We start from the raw sequence: 24011 nt of genomic DNA, 5'->3' as shown, positions 1-24011 counted from the left end.
TTTACAAAAGGGGGTGGTGATGAACACCCTTGACTGGGTGAGAGCTTTCTGCTTAATTCAGAGACTCTGTCCTTCACCACCCCTTGTTGTAAATATTTTTGTCCACCCTAAGCGTGGAAGGGTATTCTCAGATGTGAGACCCTTGCTCATTGCACCATCAGGATTCAAGCAAACCGGGCCGAAGACGGCTGTAATGCCAGAAACCGGTCCCCGGGAGCTTGTTTCCTTCCCAGTGTAAGAATTGGCTTTTGTAGTTTGGTTTGCCCTGTTCCCATCATGCACTGGGACAGGAACAGACTAATTTGCATACAGCCGGGTTCTGAAACTGGGATGGTGCAGTGAGCTAAAAAACGGTGTTGGATCTAGCCCTGATCTCTTGACTGGGTGAGAGCTTTCTGCTTAATTCAGAGACTCTGTCCTTCACCACCCCTTGTTGTAAATATTTTTGTCCACCCTAAGCGTGGAAGGGTATTCTCAGATGTGAGACCCTTGCTCATTGCACCATCAGGATTCAAGCAAACCGGGCCGAAGACGGCTGTAATGCCAGAAACCGGTCCCCGGGAGCTTGTTTCCTTCCCAGTGTAAGAATTGGCTTTTGTAGTTTGGTTTGCCCTGTTCCCATCATGCACTGGGACAGGAACAGACTAATTTGCATACAGCCGGGTTCTGAAACTGGGATGGTGCAGTGAGCTAAAAAACGGTGTTGGATCTAGCCCTGATCTCTTGACTGGGTGAGAGCTTTCTGCTTAATTCAGAGACTCTGTCCTTCACCACCCCTTGTTGTAAATATTTTTGTCCACCCTAAGCGTGGAAGGGTATTCTCAGATGTGAGACCCTTGCTCATTGCACCATCAGGATTCAAGCAAACCGGGCCGAAGACGGCTGTAATGCCAGAAACCGGTCCCCGGGAGCTTGTTTCCTTCCCAGTGTAAGAATTGGCTTTTGTAGTTTGGTTTGCCCTGTTCCCATCATGCACTGGGACAGGAACAGACTAATTTGCATACAGCCGGGTTCTGAAACTGGGATGGTGCAGTGAGCTAAAAAACGGTGTTGGATCTAGCCCTGATCTCTTGACTGGGTGAGAGCTTTCTGCTTAATTCAGAGACTCTGTCCTTCACCACCCCTTGTTGTAAATATTTTTGTCCACCCTAAGCGTGGAAGGGTATTCTCAGATGTGAGACCCTTGCTCATTGCACCATCAGGATTCAAGCAAACCGGGCCGAAGACGGCTGTAATGCCAGAAACCGGTCCCCGGGAGCTTGTTTCCTTCCCAGTGTAAGAATTGGCTTTTGTAGTTTGGTTTGCCCTGTTCCCATCATGCACTGGGACAGGAACAGACTAATTTGCATACAGCCGGGTTCTGAAACTGGGATGGTGCAGTGAGCTAAAAAACGGTGTTGGATCTAGCCCTGATCTCTTGACTGGGTGAGAGCTTTCTGCTTAATTCAGAGACTCTGTCCTTCACCACCCCTTGTTGTAAATATTTTTGTCCACCCTAAGCGTGGAAGGGTATTCTCAGATGTGAGACCCTTGCTCATTGCACCATCAGGATTCAAGCAAACCGGGCCGAAGACGGCTGTAATGCCAGAAACCGGTCCCCGGGAGCTTGTTTCCTTCCCAGTGTAAGAATTGGCTTTTGTAGTTTGGTTTGCCCTGTTCCCATCATGCACTGGGACAGGAACAGACTAATTTGCATACAGCCGGGTTCTGAAACTGGGATGGTGCAGTGAGCTAAAAAACGGTGTTGGATCTAGCCCTGATCTCTTGACTGGGTGAGAGCTTTCTGCTTAATTCAGAGACTCTGTCCTTCACCACCCCTTGTTGTAAATGTTCTAGGATATAGCCATACCATATACTCTGAAGTGCATTATGAACCTCGCGGTTAAATACTAACTCTGGTTTGGCTTTATCAAAACATGTTGTGTAAGGTGTCATACGCTTTGGAATACTAGCCCCTCGCCAGTTCTGGCGACGGGGGTAGTATTCCACCCTTCTAGAGGGAGAAGACATGTTGTTCCTACTAATCCCGGTTAAAGTTAACCAGAGCCTCAGCATCACAAAATGGATGCTGCTGCCACAGACACACGTCTGACCTCCTGCTGCTGGGAGTCCTTCCAGCGAGGGAGGCTTGGAAAAAAGGTTTCCTGTCTTGGGAGGTGCTAGCACCACCCCAGACAGGCTATAGTGTATTGGGGCAGGGAAGGCTGAATGAAATGAGACACTGCCTGGGGCACACAATGTGTCCCATCCATAGTCAAGTTCAAACTGGTGCTGGGGCACTCCAGCCCCAGCTCTGGCGCGAAACTGGACAAAGGGAAAGGGGTGTAACCACCCCCTTCCCTGGTCCCACCCATAGGAGGGACTTAGCAGGTAATCCAGCCCCTAGATTTGGTATGTAGGTAGGAGCTGAGTCCCAAGACTTTAGATTAATCCTGACTGAAACTTGAAACGAAACTCTGGACCTTCGACGTTCTACTTGATGATAGAAGACTGAAGAATCTCCCTTGTGGTCAAGGAGTGACCACCCTGCACAAGCAGGCACCATCAAGTGATCAACGGTTTGCTTTGTCGTCGCTCCCGCCGGAGCCCGAACACAGAGCCTGACAAGACCCGGACTTTTAGACTTCCTTCAGCCCGATCCACAGCCACAGCAAAGCTCAGACCCGTGGAGGCGACATGGGACCGGCCATCTTGGAAAGCCAGCGAATTGCTTTCCGTGCAACTTCCGAGGCACCCTCGAAGTTGTGCATTGGGGATTGAGAAGCCCCAGCCCCGAGCACCAACTGCACCGAAGATCAGCCCTCCACACTCCACGAGTTCTGCGTGGGGCCCTTCTGCATTTTCCTGCTCGACACGTCTGTCCGGTCACTTGCCGGTTGGCTAGTGGCCTCTGTGACGACGAAATCTTGAATCTACACCGCTGGTCTGGTTGCTCCAGACTGGCCCTTGCTCCCCTGAAAAGGAGCAGCCCATCAGACCTTGCTGGTCTGATTAAGAAGCCATCTTCGATTCCTGCGTGGGTTGCCTTAGCCAAGGCTTGTTGACTCCAATCCGGAAGCCGACACCGCCGACATTGAGAGCCTTCGTGGGACAGTCCGTGCCTGGCTCCTGGTCGTCATCGACGCCTCCTGGTCCACGTGGCTGCAGAGACAAGCTTCACAACATCACCTGATTGCTTCGCGACATCGCCTGGTTCCTTCCTGGTCACTGGCTAGTGACCCAGACTCTGTCCCCTCTGCTTTCAGGTACTCTTCATCCTCGATCCTGCCTTGGATCCAACCGGACACTTCTCTCCTGGTCGCCTGCAGCATCTTTCTCCAAGGCTCCATAGGATTCAGCAACTAGTTTCTAATTCTTTTGTTCCTATTCAAACTCTATGGTAACTTGCGTGTGTGTAAAGACACTGCACACGTCTCCCGTGGGCCTCCTACTTCCTATCCTTTGGTAGTACAGTGTAGCACCAGCGATTCCCTAGGCCCTAGGCCTATCCTTTGTTCGTGACATGGTTCTTATACCACTAATTTAGTATATGGTTTGACGTGCCCCTAGGGTGCTACTTTATATTGTGCAACTTACTGTATGATAATTGAGTATCTTGTTATGTGCTTGGGCATCTGATCTCAAAGAGCTCAGAGGGGTTGTTTAGAAATAAATACATATATATTTTATATATATCCTGTGTGGTGTCCTTTCATTTGGTATTCAAGGGGTTACATATGGTAAAACAGCTGGCTTTACATGCCCTCCGAAGTTTTAGCCTAAGACCGCTTTGTCCATGCTACCTCTAGGATAGCTGGTCTATAAGGTTGACTTTACAACCATCACCATAAGGGTTGTTTGGACTGATACAGGGTGCCCACTAGAATATTGGACATCATATATTAGGCCAACTTCTCACATTTACTACAAAGGAAACACTCTTGTCCATTGGCAGCCGAAGGGGGGAAATGATTCCTGTATCAGGGGAAGTTGCCAGGCCACTGGCCTCCTGTAAAGCCATGTATTAACTGTCACCATCATAATGCGGGGATAAATCATAAAATCATCTCCATTGTAATCTCCAACTTGAGGCAGCTGTGGTGAGAATCAAAGCAAAAAAACTGGTGGAGCAACTGAAGACAGTTCTATGACAGCTGAAGAGTTTTGTCTCAATCAGATTTTATGTGACGGGGGACTGGAGTACAGTCAATTTGTGACCTTGCTAGGGGTCGAGAGGGATTTGGGTTTGGGTCGTAACCTGGGCTCGATTGAGGATCCCCCTCCAGTGCCATCGGGAGCGGCGTCCACAAAGAAGGGTGTGACGCAGGTATTGGAGCTGGATTGGAAGTCAGTACCAGAGACTGCGCAAAACACAAGGCAGGGTTCATGGGCTCAGATGGTGCAGCGGATTGACCAACTAGCGGAAATGACTCCTGAGGACTCTTGGGCCATGAAAATACGCCATATGGTGCTGGAAGAAAGCTAAAAATACATAGTATAGCCTTCTTAAATGCCTCGACCTGCTGTGGAATTGGAAATGGCCTGGGAAACTCTGGGTGCACTGATATCAAAGGTGAAACCGGCTCCTCAATCTGGGGTTGGAAGGAAGATCGATTGGCACCTTGAAACTTTCCGAATTTCTCTATGGATAGATAAGAGGCAGGATGGAGTCGAGTCCATCTTTGTCTTCTTGTGTTTCCACTTACCGGATGACCGGTCGCAGGATCAGCTTTGAGAGCTGGAACAGGTCCACACCCTCGACTTAGGATGAACTTGCGTAGCTACTTGTGATGTTGGGTGACATACAGCTGTGCTACATGGTCTTGAATGATCTTTAGGTGCATAAGGGCACATTCCTCAAACAACTTGGAGTCAGGCCCCCAATCCCAATCCCAATCACCTTCGGAACACTCCGTACAGGTCTGTCACGGACATCTGTTTACTACAGTCATGGCATGACTCGAAACCTGTTGTATTAGGTGGGAACATGCACACTAAAAGTCAATGGAAAAACTTGACAACTGATGGGAAAAGGGAACAATGCTCCAGACCTGCAATCAAAGGAACAGAGAGAAAGGAACGGACGTCAGCGAGCAAGAGTGGCACCTATAAGTGGCTCCGCTCTGTTAATTTAAGGGTGGAACAAAGTTAATGCAGAACCACCTGAGGGAGAACTGCTCTGAAAATGTCAGGATTCAAATTAGCACCATTGGATATTTCAAAGGTGAAGAATCTGCAGTTAGTATCAGAAATAAATTACTTGCAGCAGCTTAAAATTTAAAAACAATATCACATAATTTGTATACTTCCATATATTCCTCAAAACACAAGCATGAAGAATTGTCATCTCTGATCAAAGAAAAGGTGCATGACCCTGAGAAAAAACATTTAAGTAGCGAGGGTTGATTTAAGGAAATTGTTGACAGCTTGCTTAATTATTGTTTTGCAAATCAAAGGCAAGAGGCGGACTTTAATTTTGTCTGTCCACAATGCTAATGTACTAAAATATTTCACAAATCAACAACACTTACCAGTGGTAATAATGAAATCGGGGGCGCCAATTTGGAGAACGAAGCAAGGTCTGCAATGCACATGCTAGATTCACAAAGAGGTAACACATCAGAAAAAACCTGAGGACAATGAAAAAGAGAAATACAAAATGTATTAAAATGGCACCAATATTCGTATTTGGCACTCTATCAACAATGCCGGTCTAAGACCATTATCATGAAAACAAGAACAAGATTACTATCAGGAAAAAATAGCGCGGCACCAACTGCTGACAGACTTCAGAGGTAGCTAAAGTTGTCGTAGTCATGCATGCTTAATAGTAACAATAGAATAGGCAAAGGCCATAGCCTTCCATTGATAGCTTGAGGTGATCTTTCCAAAGACTGACCTCATTGATCTAACTCATCTACCCACTTACTGCTACAATTATTCCTGCAGGCGATCCTTCCAGAGACAAGTCAAAGAATCCTTCACAAGTTCACATGGTGTGGTGCCTTTCTTGAGGACACGAAATAACTCATCACAGAATGACAATATTTTTGAAACAGAGGAACATGAATCTAGGAATGAACTTGTTAAGTCAGCAAATTCATCTCTCAGCTTAAGTGTCCATTAAAGACTAAAGCAGAGAGTTATGAATACACTGTGGTTTCGATGAAGTGATATTTAAACCACAGCAAGGCAAGAGCACTTACATGGAGAGGATCGGTGCCACAAGGTCCAGCGAAGCAATGAGGATGCCCAATTCTGCAATAACAGCTGTCAGGAGGAGCGCCCATGTCGGTTCACCATTTGATTTTCCATGTCCAAAGACCTGTTGGGGTGAGAAATAAGTAGCTAAGTAGGACATAAATCAGACATGGAAGAGTGATTATACCTGGTTTGAGTGCTCTTCGAAAGATATAAGGCTTGGACCTCTCAGGTGGTAGTGCTGACCAGGATTCCTCATTCTTCCTAATGAGTATCACTAGTAAGAAGTGTGTGGTGGACATTTTTATTGCTCCAAAGCATGCAAAGGTAGTCATTGAGTCACCTTCGGTGGGGTGAAGGGAAAAAGAGAGGAGTGCATGATTTGGCCCTCACATAATTGGATTATTCTTTTTCGCTTTGTCAGCTGGACTGACATTATTAAGGACTGCATGAGATGAGGGTTTTTTGTTTGGATTTGAGGCTCAGTCAGTGTATCAAGCTTGAAAAAGAGGCCTGGCTTAAAAATACAGACCATGTGCTCCCAGTATTTCAGTCTGAATGCTGAAGGTAAAAAGGGAAAGAGTCACACACATCACTGAAAAACAACATGCTGATGAAGAAATCTTACCAGCAGGAACAGGGGTTTTTCTTTGTTCGTAGGGGGAGTGGTAGGAGGCAATGTGGCAGGTGTCAATAATATAGATACTAACGGAGAATTCTTACCCGCAGGAAAGGAATTATATTGTCCTTGGCTATGGCTTGCAGAAGTCGTGGGGCACCAGTCAGACTCTGGAGACCGGCTCCACAGGTGGAGAAGAAGGATCCAATCACAATCACCCAAGGAGATGGCCATGACAGTGTACCAACAACCAAGTTCCCGTTCACTGCATGGCCAAACCTGAGGAAAGGGAAAATCAGTTTGGTGTTTGCTGGACAGCTTAGAAATGTGTTCTCCAATATAACACTCCACAGACAAAAGAGTATAATTAGTTGCCAGGTGCACAACTAATCTATGGAAAAACCAAAAGGTAGGGGGGATCATCTCCGCCAATTCAAGTGTAAAATAGGCATCAAAAACTGACCTTCTACAAAGCAGTAAGAAGAGGAATACTTCAATGCTCCCTGGATAAAATGGTCTGCAGTTTATCCTAAGCATAGCTTGAAATCAACTAAATTGCCTTCATAAGCCTCAATCTGCTTTTACAATGGATTATTCATTACTTTCTATTACTTAATGTAGCCCACTTTGAACTTACAAAACAAATGACAAAAAACAAATACAACAATTACAGAATAAGGCGGTTAGATTCTGCCTCAATAGTCAGAAGTGTGACCACATAAAACCAGCATTGAAAACACTTATTATAACAATAGTTACCAACACTTGGGCACTCAAGCTACAAAGATAATATTAGGGGGAACTATAATAAGGACTGGAATGCACAACAGAGCACAGGGAACCCATTTTCATTATGTCATAAACATACATTCGCTATTAGTATTATCCATATATAAGGAATCAAGTAACGCAGAGATTAGCAATGTATAACTGAGAAGTCAGCAATTCCATCATACTCGCACTATGTTGAAGTGGAAATCCTGAGTGGGAAGAAGTAGAATGGGGAAATTTAAAGTACCTGATCTGTAGTAAGCTTCTGAGAGAAAGTCTCAAAAATGTATCTAAGTTTCTCCAAAAGTCTATAAGGATGAAGTCTGGACCTCAGATGGGACTCGAACCCAAAATCCCTGGCTTAGAAAGCCAGTGCCTTATCCATTGTGTCACTGATATTCCAATGCTGCTCACTAGAAGCCTTTTATGAAAATGATTTCACCGTAATCACTTTCAGCTAAGTTTTAGCTGTTGGGCAAGTGCTCTCACAATTTCCTCTGAAGGAGATGTTGTAGAAAGGAATTAATCATGGAAACATGACTATGAGGCATCGGGTTCTGCCACTGCAAAGGAGGTCTAAATCATCATGACTCCAGTGCCATGCTTGATTTGGGGTTCTAGTGGTGGTCTGCAGTGCTTGATTTTCGCACAATATGTCCCTATATGTTACGGCCAAACAACTCTACTTTGGCATCATCTGTCCACCACGCACTGTAGTTCATTCAGGTGTTTCTGCAAACATAAGACATGCAGCAATGTATTTTTTGAAGAGAAGGTGTCTTCTCCTGACTATCCTTCCATTAATGTCACACTTATTCAGCCTTTTCCTAAAGGTAGAATCACAAACTCTTATGTTTACTCTATGAACATTGGTTTCTAGATCCCTGAACCATGTCTCTGTGAGATTAATTCAAGCTGATCTTGGGATGATTCTCCTCACACAATGCTCAATTGACAACAATATTTAAATGTATACAGTTCTAAATAATATTTTTCTCCCGGGAATGATGGATTTCATATTGTTTGGGAATGGCCAGACTGATGAGTAGCAACAATTCTCTCTCCAAAACAGCCTTACATATCTTTTGACCTAAGCATGACAAGTTACCAGAATTCTGAATACTCGAGCCCAAACTGAAAATCTTATTTTACATGCCAGTGGCAGTGGCACTTCTTCCTGATCATCACAATCTTGGTTAGCAGCATGTAAACCAAATTATCGTATTTACTGGCATAGAAGCAGCAGAGATATGCTTAGATTTTCATATAAGGCTTTCGTATGTTGGCTGAATTCTGGGTGTGATATTAGTCACAAGAGGTTACATTTATTGATTGTTAAGACTTGGTGAAGACATGAGGAATCTAGGTTATATATATACATATATATATATATAAAAAATGTAGGACATGTAAAGCGTGGCAATATGGCATCAACAAAAAGTGCTATTGCACGGCTTTCTGTAGTAAAGAAATCAAAATCTCCAAGCCCCTACATTGCAAAACGGAATATGCAATCTAAGTACTAGAATGTACATGTCCGTTATAATACGTAGGCAGCACTAAGTTGCCAGCCAGCAAAAGGGTTTTGCAACACATTCGGGCGATTAATAACTGTGACCCTACATACCCTGTCGCCAGACACTTTCGAGAGGTCCATAATAATAACTTGCAGGACCTCACATATTATGTCATCAACACTGTCCCAAAAACTAAAAAGTGTGGCGACAGGGAGCAGATGATGAGAAAATTAGAAACCCGTTACATCCTAAATCTCATTAGCAAAACCCCTGGAGGCCTTAACAACACAGAGGATCTACACACATGCCTATAGGAGTAAAACCACCTTTAGCCCTAACCCGCATATCCTTCTCTGAGCTTTGCCTTCATAGAACTATTTAACAATTCACACCTCTAGATGTAACTTAATAGCAGAGGTTTAGTTCTTGTAGGTTTACTACTATCTTAATCTTTTCCAGGCCGTTATTTCTTCCCCAAATCAATGATCATTATTGATTTTTAAACATTTTATGTTTTCACTTTATGCACTTTGAATCACGAGAACATGTTTATTCACATACAGTTTAAGAAACCTATGGGGGCCATTGAATCATATGCACAATATGAATTAGATGCTATGTATAAGGAGATTATTAAGCATTTATGCAATTATCACAAATAAACTTTTGATAACCAAACTTTAAGTCATAGGATTGATTGTAAGTTTCACATATATTCATGAGATTTTATGCAATGAAATGTGATTGTTTTGATCTATTTAATAATTTCTTATTTGTAGAGATTTTAGATATTTATGACTCTATATATATATATATTTTTTTTGTATTTTTATATTATATAATATATGTATTAATTTATAACATGCCATTTAATTAAAGTGAATCTATTTATTCTGAATCCTATTCATGACTGGTATAGAATTATTTGCAAACTCCTTTTAAACATGATGGCCGGTTAAAAACACCCAGTGTTTCTTTTATGTTTACTATTCACTATCATCACGTGCAATAGGTGCTGCTTTATAATTGGTCTACCAACGATCTAGCGTTGTCATGTGATCAAGCCACTGAGGTGGTGAAACGCGTAATGGCCGACTGAAAATAAACTTGAAAGTACTTGCACTGAATTTGGGTCCGTGTCTGCTTGCTGCAAAGTGGATTGGAGGTGGCGTTAAACCAGCGGTTTGGAGATATATATATATATATATATATGACGAAAATTCTTCCCAAAAAAAGAAGACAGAGGCCGGAGGGGAGTTCTGAAGGAACAGCTAACTTTATTGAGGATGATGCCAGCAGCGGCAAATGCATTTCGGTCAACAGACCTTCCTCAGCGCCCAGTACTGTGTCCTTTCCAAGCAAAGCTCCTCCTGCATGAAATACATGACTGCACTCTTGCTCCTCCCCCTTAAGCTGTAGGCACACCTGAGCAGCTCCACTTCAATACTAGGAACTCCATTTCCCAGCATGCACAGTCTCGGCAGTACCTGGTCGGTGGCGTGGGGGTGAACCTTCAAGACAATGGGTCCGTGCTTGTCACAGGTGAGTTGGCAAGGACTGTTCACACCGCCCCCAATGTTGTAGTCATTTCTCTTTGTCCCCTCGCTCCTGCCATGGCCATTTCCCTAATGCTGTAAATACGAGGGAGCTGCCAAATGCGAGGCGTGTTTGCTTACGGAGATAAAATACCTCCTTCCTCGCATTCCAGCATCACGTTCCTGGCGGGTTCTGACTCTTGTTGATCCCTCAACTTCGATGAACGCTGGAACAGCGGAACGCCAGTTATAGAGCCAAGTCTCTTTGTCTGGCAGGGGCCTTCTTTGCTGCGCCTCTGACCGGCGCAGGAAATGTGACGAAAATTCTTCCCAAAAAAAGAAGACAGAGGCCGGAGGGGAGTTCTGAAGGAACAGCTAACTTTATTGAGGATGATGCCAGCAGCGGCGAATGCATTTCGGTCAACAGACCTTCCCCAGCGCCCAGTACTGTGTCCTTTCCAAGCAAAGCTCCTCCTGCGTGAAATACATGACTGCACTCTTGCTCCTCCCCCTGAAGCTGTAGGCACACCTGAGCAGCTCCACTTCAATACGAGGAACTCCATTTCCCAGCATGCACAGTCTCGGCAGTACCTGGTCGGTGGCGTGGGGGTGAACCTTCAAGACAATGGGTCCGTGCTTGTCACAGGTGAGTTGGCAAGGACTGTTCACACCGCCCCCTATGTTGTAGTCATTCCTCTTTGTCCCCTCGCTCCTGCCATGGCCATTTCCCTAATGCTGTAAATACGAGGGAGCTGCCAAATGCGAGGCGTGTTTGCTTACGGAGATAAAATACCTCCTTCCTCGCATTCCAGCATCACGTTCCTGGCGGTCTCTGACTCTTGTTGATCCCTCAACTTCGATGAACGCTGGAACAGCGGAACGCCAGTTATAGAGCCAAGTCTCTTTGTCTGGCAGGGGCCTTCTGTGCTGAGCCTCTGGCCGGCGCAGGAAATGTGACGAAAATTTTTCCCAAAAACAGAAGACAGAGGCCGGAGGGGAGTTCTGAAGGAACAGCTAACTTTATTGAGGATGATGCCAGCAGCGGCGAATGCATTTCGGTCAACAGACCTTCCTCAGCGCCCAGTACTGTGTCCTTTCCAAGCAAAGCTCCTCCTGCGTGAAATACATGACTGCACTCTTGCTCCTCCCCCTTAAGCTGTAGGCACACCTGAGCAGCTCCACTTCAATACTAGGAACTCCATTTCCCAGCATGCACAGTCTCGGCAGTACCTGGTCGGTGGCGTGGGGGTGAACCTTCAAGACAATGGGTCCGTGCTTGTCACAGGTGAGTTGGCAAGGACTGTTCACACCGCCCCCTATGTTGTAGTCATTCCTCTTTGTCCCCTCGCTCCTGCCATGGCCATTTCCCTAATGCTGTAAATACAAGGGAGCTGCCAAATGCGAGGCGTGTTTGCTTACGGAGATAAAATACCTCCTTCCTCGCATTCCAGCATCACGTTCCTGGCGGTCTGACTCTTGTTGATCCCTCAACTTCGATGAACGCTGGAACAGCGGAACGCCAGTTATAGAGCCAAGTCTCTTTGTCTGGCAGGGGCCTTCTGTGCTGCGCCTCTGGCCGGCGCAGGAAATGTGACGAAAATTCTTCCCAAAAAAAGAAGACAGAGGCCGGAGGGGAGTTCTGAAGGAACAGCTAACTTTATCGAGGATGATGCCAGCAGCGGCGAATGCATTTCGGTCAACAGACCTTCCTCAGCGCCCAGTACAGTGTCCTTTCCATATATATATATAGACTTTTAAGAGGGTGTACTTTATTGATTCATTATGCACTGATAGTGAGAATGTATTATGATTTCCAGCATTTGAGGTTGGCTAAATTGACTTCGGCCTTCTGGGCTGATAAGAGGAAATATTTAAATTCCTTCTCTCTCCTAGGGGAACATGCAGTGTCACATAGAATGTGTTAAACATTCCAATTACATAGAACTGTAGTTAAGTGTTGTCCGTCGGCGAAGCAGTGTAATAAAAAAAATATGGTTCCCGAAAGTCATCTGTCAAACGCTAGCCTGGGTTGGTAAAGCAGGAGTGTTTGTGAAAGTAATGCCTATCTACCAAGTTACTGCTTTGAAGATATCCAGTAGTAGCACTCGCACAAAGTCTGCAACTCTAGGTGGCATGCCTTTGTTGGAATGCTAAGCGCATTTAAGAAAGATACATTCTTCTCACTTGCTATGGCAGAAGGCTATGCAAGCTGCAACCTCCTTATCAATTCTATCATTTTAAAAATGTTATCTCTTTGCTAGAATGGCCAAAGTAGACAAACAGTCCAGAGATGCTCTAAAATTCTTAGCTCTCTCTAGGTAGAACTTAAGGCATATTTTCATTTCAACGTAATAGAGGGACTGGTCTGTTTAAAATTATGGATCTGCAAAGAGTGGAAAAAACTACATAGTGACTGAGGTGAAAATCTGTAAGGCCATATGCAATACACAATTGCTTATTTCTTAGCATTGTCTTGAACAGTAGTTCTTATTCCTCTGACTTCCGTGGGCCCAGACTTAATCCTGGCTGGACCCCAGGGACCCCCGCTGAGGAATTACTGGAAGCGGGTAACCCCAGCCTACATTTTTTAGAATTTGAACAGCAAAACAATACAGAAACAAGCATAGATCCATTTTTTTGATTTAATTCACAAGACTAGGAAGGTTGGAGCTTTTCTAAATTCGATTGATGACACTTATAATACATACAATGTTCTGTTTGATGCACTTGCTTAATTTTTAGCTCCCAATTTTAAATTCCTATACATTTTCAGAATGTTTGAAAATAAACTTTTCAATTGCACATTTACTTCTTTAATTATATACACTTTATTAATCTGTTAATATTATTTAATTTTCCAAGCAGTTTTGGGACCTCTGAGTAGGCTTCACAAATGCCCAAAGGTGCCCTGACCACAGATTAATACCCATTGACCTACAGTACTTTGGTACAGGAAAGATGCTTATTGTGCTAGGATGAACCATATTGAAATCCCATTTACATGCGCTAACACAACCAGTGGAAATGTGCAAAAGAGGTCTTCATGAACTTTTAGCATGAACTGAAATACCAGCAAGTGGGGGTTTGGCTCTATTCTTTTCCTTCAAATAACAGCAATATGCACCCTGATCAACGAGTACTGGAGGCCAAAGTGTGTAAAGGACAGACGTTCTGCTACAGCTGGAGAGCTTGGGCAGAACTGGATGCAGACCTTCACTTTCTCACTGGCGACAGACTGCTTTTAATTTACTATTACAATTCTGGTCTAACTGCCTAGTGGATGTTCCTACAATCTTTAGTGATATGGAGCGTTTTAAACTCCAACTGCTCCTGAGGCTAGCATTTAGCTTTAACGACATTTGTTTGATTGTTGCAAAAATACCTACAAAGCTATCCAGCAATTGGCGAGGGGAAAAACCCAGGGGACCGCTGGATGGCCTCTGGCATATTATGCTTCGTTCAGCACGCCACTGGTCCCTTGCCTATACCGGGTGTACACAGAAGCTTACGAGCAGGTTATACTGCCGCCCTTACTTCGTGAGGCCGTATTAGTGCTGTCCCCAATGCCAGGCAGAGACCTGCTGCAGATGGGATTGTACCTCCCGTGTCCCTCTTGAATACAGATTACAAAATACTAGGTAGGGTACTGGCCAACAGATTACGAGAAGTGACAGCTGCTTGTGCACTCAGACCAAAATGGATCCAGTCCCTTCAGCAACACCAGCATCAATTTACATCGGCTCTTCCTAGAATGGGCACATATGACGTGTGATCGACATGGTTTACCTCTCTAGATACAGAGAAGGCGTTCAATACCCTGGGATAATAGAACCGAAGAGTGGCATTGGCGGGTTATGGTATAGGCCCTCGATTCTTACAATGGATTAAGCTTTTATACATCACACTGCAAGCCGTGTCAAGCATGATCTTGGATTCTTTCAGTTTCGAGCGGGGCACCAGACACTGGTGTCCTCTAGCGCAAATTATTTTTGGCTTAGCGATGGAGCCTTGAGCCTGTGCATTACGCATCAGAGTGATTGACTGGGGCATCAAAGCACACAAACAATGGCACATTGTCTCACTTTACACTGATGATGCACTGATATACCTTCGGGGCCATCGGAAAATGCTGTATGGCCTAATGGAGCTGTTGGAACGGTATGGACGCTTTACTGGCCTCAAAGTGAACTGGAGAAAATCTCTCTTGTTCCCAATGACACCCCAGACTTCGGAACAAAGGGCGGGCCTACCACAGGCCCCAATTATTTGGCCTCATGACTCCTTTAAGTACTTAGGAGTACAAATATATCATTCTCAAGCAGACTCAATAGATGGCAATATGAGAAGGGCGATTACCAATGCACCTCAATGGCGTTCTGGACGGAACTGCCACTCTCCCCCATGGGGCGTATAGCCATATCTAAAATGCTGTTGCTTCCTAGGCTGTTCAATTTATTTTTAGCTCTCCCATTCCTGTTGCCAGGTAAATTGTTTTGAGACCTAAAAATCACTCCTAACGTATCTATCTGGGGTAAGACCAGAATTAGATTTGCCCTTACAAAACTCTAGGCCCCAATCACAGAGGGTGACCTGGGAGCTCCTGATTACCAGCATTATTACGCTGAGACACACATTCAGCAGCCAATGTGGTGGTTGGCAGGCTGCAACACTACGGAACTGGGTCACCGGACCTACACTACTCCACGATCTTGGGAGTTGCTGAATGGCTCTGAGACTGTGATCCAGAAGAGACCAGGTAATATATAATAATGCCCAAGGCGCGAGGTTGCTGGATCGGCTACCCATGAACTAGGCACCCAACCGCAACCTAACCCTCTGACCTGCCGCTCGGGTATACCCCAGCCCCTAAACAAGAGTGAGACGCCCAGAAATGGCAGATTGAACCGCTGCCGGCCTAACAACTTCTCCTCCAGCAAGCACATCTCCTTCAGCCACTCCACCGGACTCCATTGGACTAACCACAGCTGCATCCACTTCAGCTTCAGAAAAACCACGACCTACCACCACCCGCAACAGGGACCTCGCAGGAGCTGGAACAAGATCACCGCCGAGCAGCTCACCACCTCCCTCCGCCAGAACCCTCCCGCCAGCACAACGGACCCCAACGAAGCAGCCAGCAACCTCACACATTGGCTCACCAACTGCGCAGATGACATCGCACCACTGAAGGACCCTCCCAGCAGACCCGGCAGCAAGAAAGCCCCCTGGTTCACCGATGAACTCAAGACCTCCAAGAAGAACTGCCGCACCCTCGAGAAAGCCTGGCGCCACGACCAGACCAGACCACGGACAACATGACGGCCCTCAAGCACGCCACCCGCAAACAACACCAGCTGATCCGCACCACCAAGAAGACAGCATTTAAAGAACGACTGGACAACAACGCCCACAACAGCAAGGAACTCTTCCGCATCGTCAAAGAGCTCTCCAACCCCAGCGCCAGAAACAACGACATCACTCCCTCGCAAGACCTCTGCGACTCACTCGCCTCATTCTTTCACCGCAAGATCGCGGATATACACACCAGCTTCGGCGCACCAATCACACGCACCCAACCACCGAACCCACGCCCCCACCACCACCCTCTGCACCTGGACCCCGATCAGCACTGAAGACACCACCCGCACGATGAACAAAATCCACTCCGGATCACCAACCGACCCCTGCCCCCACCAAGTCTTCAACAAGGCCGACTCCATCATCGCACCCCTACTCCCGGACATCATCAACACCTCCTTCAACACCGCCACCTTCCCGGAGACCTGGAAGCATGCCGAGCTCAGCGCCATCCTGAAGAAACCAACAGCGGACCCCACCGACCTCAAAAACAACCGCCCCATCTTGCTCCTCCCTTTTCATGCCAAAGTCAACAGACAGCTTGCCGCCTTCCTCGAGACGAACGGATCCCTCGACCCTTCGCAATCCAGTTTCCGAGCCAACCATAGCATCGAGACCGCCCTCATCGCAGCCACTGACGACATCAGATTCCTGCTCGACAATGGGGAAACAGCGGCCCTCATCCTCCTGGACCTCTCTGCAGGGTTCGGCACCATGCTCCATCTAATCTGGGGTCTCCATAGAATCAATTCAACATCCAACGGAAGTTGCCACCCTCCTGACGATTTCACTCATGCCGGCGCAATCCCGCTCCCCCTCTCTTTACCTCCCCCCATTACCACCCCCTCCCCTCCCCAACCAGGACAAATGCGTAGCCCAGTCCTATCCATACATCCACGAGGTCAGGCCGTCACCTTCTCACCCCCGCACACAAACATAATTAGTCTGGAAACCACATCTACAAATTGTTAAAACACACGTGAATATGATACCACAAATAGCCCCATTGGTCCATCAAGACACTTCATCTGGTACATGACAGAAGCTAACGTGTAAAAAGTTATGTTAATAGTGTTATATAGTATTACAATAATCTGTAGCAACATATAAAACAGCTTTGTATCTGTGGCAAGTACAGTAGTTGTGACATTGTAATCTGATGTCATAAAACAATATGTATAACTCCTATTACCCTTGGGGTTGGGTAAAGTAAAGTGAAAATCAATTAAACATTATTAAAAAATAAATTTAAAAAAAACTTAAAACTGGTCCACCTCACTTACTGTAGTGCAAACCCAAGCATAAAGGTGAATGGGGAGCGCACACTATTATATTCAATTAATAAGCTTTAATATCACGGAGTATAGCTTTTTTATCAAGAATTCTAAGCCAGACAATGGAGAAAAAGTCAAAACACATGATTTTCTCAAAAAATCCAAAACTGGAGATGGCATTTTCTATTGACTTACCCAGGAAGACAGCACTTCAATAAAAGAGAACAATTCCTAAATTAACTCTTGGTGGATAGTATGTTCTAACACTCATAAAGAAGCAAATTCTTCAATGAAGAATTAACAGTGCTCTTTGAACGTGACCTTTTCATATCAATTAAAGGATAGCATTTAATGAAGGCCTATATGCTATAATCATCTCGTCAACACCAGCATTTCTCGCTGTTGTTGGGATTCAACGTCTCTAAAATGTTATTCCTAAGAGATCTTGGGATGACATCTTACTTACTTGTCTCTGAGAACCACTCCTTCAACGCAAGCCCCAAACAAGACCACATTACTCAGATCTGCAGCATCAGATGATCAAGGAAAAATCATTGGATACAAGCATACTTTAAAGCTGGTCTGAAACCCCTACCTCTCTCCCCACCCAACACAAAGAAATGAAATGGAATGCACATGCTTCCAGGGAAGAATGCACTATCTCTTAATGACTGGATTTTTTCCCCCACCACAAATAAGATCTTTCCACTGGATGCTGGAGGGCAAAGAAGAGAACAACCATTACAAAGTTTCCATTATAGGCAGTAGCAAGGATCATTCTACAGCAGATGGTTTAATCATCTCCTCATTAACGAGGAATTTTGCCATTCTTTTCATGGATCCTCAGAGGAGCAAATGGATACCAGGACAAAAAGATCAGAACATTCCCATAGAAAAACTAACTGGGGAGACAAAACACTTTTAGCTTATTTTCCCCCAAGCAAAAAGCCATTCAGAACAGAGAGATTGTAACATCCTTTTATTCTTTTAAATTGGTCACTTAAATGTTGTACCGTTTCTGTTGCCTGTCTCTGGATTCTGATGTCAATTCAAAAAAGTGGAATAGTATTTTTATAGTTACTCACATCCAAATTTACTTCTGGAGCACATCAAGAATACATTCACACATTATTACTCTCAGAACACACATAGACAATACTTTTAGCCTTTCACGCTCTTAGCAGGCAGTGATAATGTTGGCGGTCTTAATTTGATTACATTTCACCTAATGTTGACTTGTGATCAGGAATACAACAGAGAACATCATTCTAGAACTAGAAAAAGGAGGCATAGGAATGCGGATAAACAGTTGTCAGCTACTATTGACATACCTTTTTTCCAGATTTAAATATTGTAAATGGAAGTGATAATCATAAGGGATCAGAAGAGGCAGTGGAGGGGAGGGGGGCGGGGGGGGCGGGTTTGGGTTGAGAACTCACGGTGGAGACCTGATAATTAGTGCTACAAAATAATGTTTACAGACAGCATCAACATGTGTATTTGTGTTGGACTTCAAAATTATAGCGCCCTGGACTTTTTCCAAGATGCTTAAAAAAATATAGAATGGTACTTAGGTACATAATCAGTACGGCTTGTGAAATAGGTTGTCTCTAAAAATATCCACCCATGTAAATTGACATTTATACCAACATATTACACAATGTTTGTCAGCTTGGGTGGCTGTTACTGTCCTTTTAACATCTTTTGCTTTGCAACAGTGCTTTTATATGTTTCTTTCTATTCTTTTTGTTGTTGTGCTACATTAATTTTGGGCCTTTCTCCCTTCCCTGACAGTAAGTTTTTTGCATTTACAGTTCTGGTGTGTGTCATACCACCTCCCTTCTACCCTGGTGTAGTTACGCTAAGAAAATAATGTTTAGCAATTGTCCTGCTAAATTGTTAGGAACAAACAAGGGAAAAATATACTGATGATTAATGATTTCAATTGTTTTTCAATCTTCCTTGCTAATCTACCTCATTACTAAGAAACATGTTTTAGGACTGATCATCAGTATAGCAACAATAAACATGCTTTAGGAAGAAAGGGTATTCTTCTCCAATAACAGAGCTACTAGTTCAGGTCATGAGGTTCACAATTTGATTCTTTTTTTTTTTATTTTTTATTTGATTTTTTATTGGAGTTCATGGTGCAATGAAAAAGTACATAATTAACCATAAGCAAGGTATGATAACATCTGATACAATTACATGATCACTCGAATAAAGCATCCAGAACACATTATTTGTCGTGGGGATAAAATGAAGATCTATCAATAAATATAACAAAATAACAATACAATACTTTTCAAGTTCTTATTCTGTCCTCCAGCCATTTCTTAACCGGGGCCCATAATCGTCTTCCCATTTCTCGTTTTTTAACACCTTTAAATTCATAGAGACACGACTCAATATTATAAATACCCAAAAATCTGGACACCCACATTTGAAAAGAGGGGGCTGTAACATCCTTCCATCCGGCCGAGATTAAGATTCTAAGCACAGCGACCGACATAAAAACCAAAGCAGCCTCATCCTCTGTTAAAACCAGTTTTGAATCTGAGCCAAATAACATCAGTGTTGGGGATAGATCGATCTTATGACCTAGCAGCCCCTCCCAAAATGTTGTTATTCCATCCAGGACAGGGGCCAATCGCACACATGTAAAAAACATATGTAATAAATCTGCTTGCCCCTTATTGCATCTCGGGCAACAATCATCATTCCTAACACCCCATGCAAATAGTTTGGCCGGTGTATAATACAGATTAAAAACTGTTTTAAAATGTTGTGCCCGTAGGTTGGACGCCCGAAAGATCTTTTTATTTAACGATAATGCTAGGTCCAAATCTACGTCCGGGTTTCCCAGTTTAATTGCCCAGTCGCTTTCTACTTTTCCTACATCATCTTGTAATCTGGATGCCAGCATATTATAAACCTCTTTTATCTTCCTACCTCCTCTTCCAATGCCCTCAACCACAGGGAAGTCTACCAGGGGTTTAAGTTTTGGCCTGCAAGCCTGTATGATACCCGAGATTTGGCCATGTATAAGCCACTGATTTTCAGGTAGACCATATCTTCTTTGCATGTCCTCGAACCCACCTATCTTGTCTCCTACCATTAGGTCTCCAATAATCTTCACCCCCTAAACCCTTCCAAATTTGTAGGTTCCCATCATTCTTTAACCGAGGAAAAAGACTTGAATTTTCCAAAAGAAGAGAAGGATTAATTTTAGGTACATGAAAGAATTTTAAGATTGATTTCCATACTTGCCATGCCCCCAGTAGAGTCTTAAATCGTGCCTTCCTATAGAACCTATATTCCAATTCCGTCAACAATAGGCCTGTTGCTTTCTCCCCCATCAGTAATTTAAAGATTGGAGGGGGACCCTGGCTATCTGCGATAATCGCGCCAGTGTTGCGTTGAAACAGAATTGACATATGGATCAGGAGACAAGCCCAGTGGTACAATCTCAAGTTCGGGAGTGCCATCCCACCCCTTTCCAACGGGAGGGACATGAGGGTCGTTGATCGTCTAACCTTACCATACTGCCATATAAACCTAATAAAGGTAGACTCTAATTTCTTCAAAATTTTCTCCCCAATATATAGGGGAATGGCTCTAAATAAATACAAAACCCTAGGAAACATCGCCATTTTTAATACATTTACCCTCCCAACCAGAGAGAGATGAAGAACGTCCATCCTTTTCAGATCTGTCTCTATGGATTTAATAAGGGGGGGGGGTAATTTTCCTCCGCTATCTTACACACTGCAAAAACAACAAGTGATGGACCGAATGTGGATCAATGTCACACACTCCCCCAGTCAAAAGATCTGGGCCCAAATCCATCGTTTTTTTGCACTCCACACCACCCTGGGTTAGACAATGGCGATATGCAAATCAGCTCTGACCCTGTTGCCCCATGGGAACAGTCCAGTCCGAACTACAAAAGCCATGTCCTTCCCAGAACGGAATCAAGCATCCGAGGACCGGACCGGTTTCGAGGTAACACCTCTCATCAGCCCGGCTAGCTTGACTCCAAGTGGTGTGGAGTGCCTGGGACCCACGTCTGGGCATCCCCAGCGCACTTAGGGCGGCAACTGCAAAAACAACAAGTGATGGACCGAATGTGGATCAATGTCACACACTCCCCCAGTCAAAAGATCTGGGCCCAAATCCATCGTTTTTTTGCACTCCACACCACCCTGGGTTAGACAATGGCGATATGCAAATCAGCTCTGACCCTGTTGCCCCATGGGAACAGTCCAGTCCGAACTACAAAAGCCACGTCCTTCCCAGAACGGAATCAAGCATCCGAGGACCGGACCGGTTTCGAGGTAACACCTCTCATCAGCCCGGCTAGCTTGACTCCAAGTGGTGTGGAGTGCCTGGGACCCACGTCTGGGCATCCCCAGCGCACTTAGGGCGGCAACTGCAAAAACAACAAGTGATGGACCGAATGTGGATCAATGTCACACACTCACCCAGTCAAAAGATCTGGGCCCAAATCCATCGTTTTTTTGCACTCCACACCACCCTGGGTTAGACAATGGCGATATGCAAATCAGCTCTGACCCTGTTGCCCCATGGGAACAGTCCAGTCCGAACTACAAAAGCCATGTCCTTCCCAGAACGGAATCAAGCATCCGAGGACCGGACCGGTTTCGAGGTAACACCTCTCATCAGCCCGGCTAGCTTGACTCCAAGTGGTGTGGAGTGCCTGGGACCCACGTCTGGGCATCCCCAGCGCACTTAGGGCGGCAACTGCAAAAACAACAAGTGATGGACCGAATGTGGATCAATGTCACACACTCCCCCAGTCAAAAGATCTGGGCCCAAATCCATCGTTTTTTTGCACTCCACACCACCCTGGGTTAGACAATGGCGATATGCAAATCAGCTCTGACCCTGTTGCCCCATGGGAACAGTCCAGTCCGAACTACAAAAGCCATGTCCTTCCCAGAACGGAATCAAGCATCCGAGGACCGGACCGGTTTCGAGGTAACACCTCTCATCAGCCCGGCTAGCTTGACTCCAAGTGGTGTGGAGTGCCTGGGACCCACGTCTGGGCATCCCCAGCGCACTTAGGGCGGCAACTGCAAAAACAACAAGTGATGGACCGAATGTGGATCAATGTCACACACTCCCCCAGTCAAAAGATCTGGGCCCAAATCCATCGTTTTTTTGCACTCCACACCACCCTGGGTTAGACAATGGCGATATGCAAATCAGCTCTGACCCTGTTGCCCCATGGGAACAGTCCAGTCCGAACTACAAAAGCCATGTCCTTCCCAGAACGGAATCAAGCATCCGAGGACCGGACCGGTTTCGAGGTAACACCTCTCATCAGCCCGGCTAGCTTGACTCCAAGTGGTGTGGAGTGCCTGGGACCCACGTCTGGGCATCCCCAGCGCACTTAGGGCGGCAACTGCAAAAACAACAAGTGATGGACCGAATGTGGATCAATGTCACACACTCCCCCAGTCAAAAGATCTGGGCCCAAATCCATCGTTTTTTTGCACTCCACACCACCCTGGGTTAGACAATGGCGATATGCAAATCAGCTCTGACCCTGTTGCCCCATGGGAACAGTCCAGTCCGAACTACAAAAGCCATGTCCTTCCCAGAACGGAATCAAGCATCCGAGGACCGGACCGGTTTCGAGGTAACACCTCTCATCAGCCCGGCTAGCTTGACTCCAAGTGGTGTGGAGTGCCTGGGACCCACGTCTGGGCATCCCCAGCGCACTTAGGGCGGCAACTGCAAAAACAACAAGTGATGGACCGAATGTGGATCAATGTCACACACTCCCCCAGTCAAAAGATCTGGGCCCAAATCCATCGTTTTTTTGCACTCCACACCACCCTGGGTTAGACAATGGCGATATGCAAATCAGCTCTGACCCTGTTGCCCCATGGGAACAGTCCAGTCCGAACTACAAAAGCCATGTCCTTCCCAGAACGGAATCAAGCATCCGAGGACCGGACCGGTTTCGAGGTAACACCTCTCATCAGCCCGGCTAGCTTGACTCCAAGTGGTGTGGAGTGCCTGGGACCCACGTCTGGGCATCCCCAGCGCACTTAGGGCGGCAACTGCAAAAACAACAAGTGATGGACCGAATGTGGATCAATGTCACACACTCCCCCAGTCAAAAGATCTGGGCCCAAATCCATCGTTTTTTTGCACTCCACACCACCCTGGGTTAGACAATGGCGATATGCAAATCAGCTCTGACCCTGTTGCCCCATGGGAACAGTCCAGTCCGAACTACAAAAGCCATGTCCTTCCCAGAACAGAATCAAGCATCCGAGGACCGGACCGGTTTCGAGGTAACACCTCTCATCAGCCCGGCTAGCTTGACTCCAAGTGGTGTGGAGTGCCTGGGACCCACGTCTGGGCATCCCCAGCGCACTTAGGGCGGCAACTGCAAAAACAACAAGTGATGGACCGAATGTGGATCAATGTCACACACTCCCCCAGTCAAAAGATCTGGGCCCAAATCCATCGTTTTTTTGCACTCCACACCACCCTGGGTTAGACAATGGCGATATGCAAATCAGCTCTGACCCTGTTGCCCCATGGGAACAGTCCAGTCCGAACTACAAAAGCCATGTCCTTCCCAGAACGGAATCAAGCATCCGAGGACCGGACCGGTTTCGAGGTAACACCTCTCATCAGCCCGGCTAGCTTGACTCCAAGTGGTGTGGAGTGCCTGGGACCCACGTCTGGGCATCCCCAGCGCACTTAGGGCGGCAAC

At 45.6% G+C, this 24011-nt stretch overlaps 1 protein-coding gene across 4 annotated transcripts in view; it reads right to left on the bottom strand.

Annotated features, from left to right (window-relative positions):
- The window catches only part of SLC12A6 (solute carrier family 12 member 6), a 734261-nt gene that overhangs the window by 214537 nt on the left and 495713 nt on the right, over nt 1–24011 (bottom strand). For all 4 annotated transcript variants that reach the window (XM_086923612.1, XM_086923613.1, XM_086923614.1 and 1 more), the window contains 4 exons: nt 17721–17778; nt 6904–7078; nt 6186–6304; nt 5511–5609 (listed from right to left, as the gene is read on the bottom strand). In XM_086923612.1, the coding sequence (XP_086779738.1) occupies nt 5511–5609; nt 6186–6304; nt 6904–7078; nt 17721–17778 (451 nt within the window). The remainder of the gene's footprint in view (nt 1–5510; nt 5610–6185; nt 6305–6903; nt 7079–17720; nt 17779–24011) is intronic.

This window comes from Lissotriton vulgaris, chromosome 5 (assembly GCF_964263255.1).
Source record: "Lissotriton vulgaris chromosome 5, aLisVul1.2, whole genome shotgun sequence".
Classification (NCBI taxonomy): domain Eukaryota; kingdom Metazoa; phylum Chordata; class Amphibia; order Caudata; family Salamandridae; genus Lissotriton; species Lissotriton vulgaris.
Note: the sequence above shows the minus strand (reverse complement) of the source record. Positions and strands in the feature narration are given on the sequence as shown.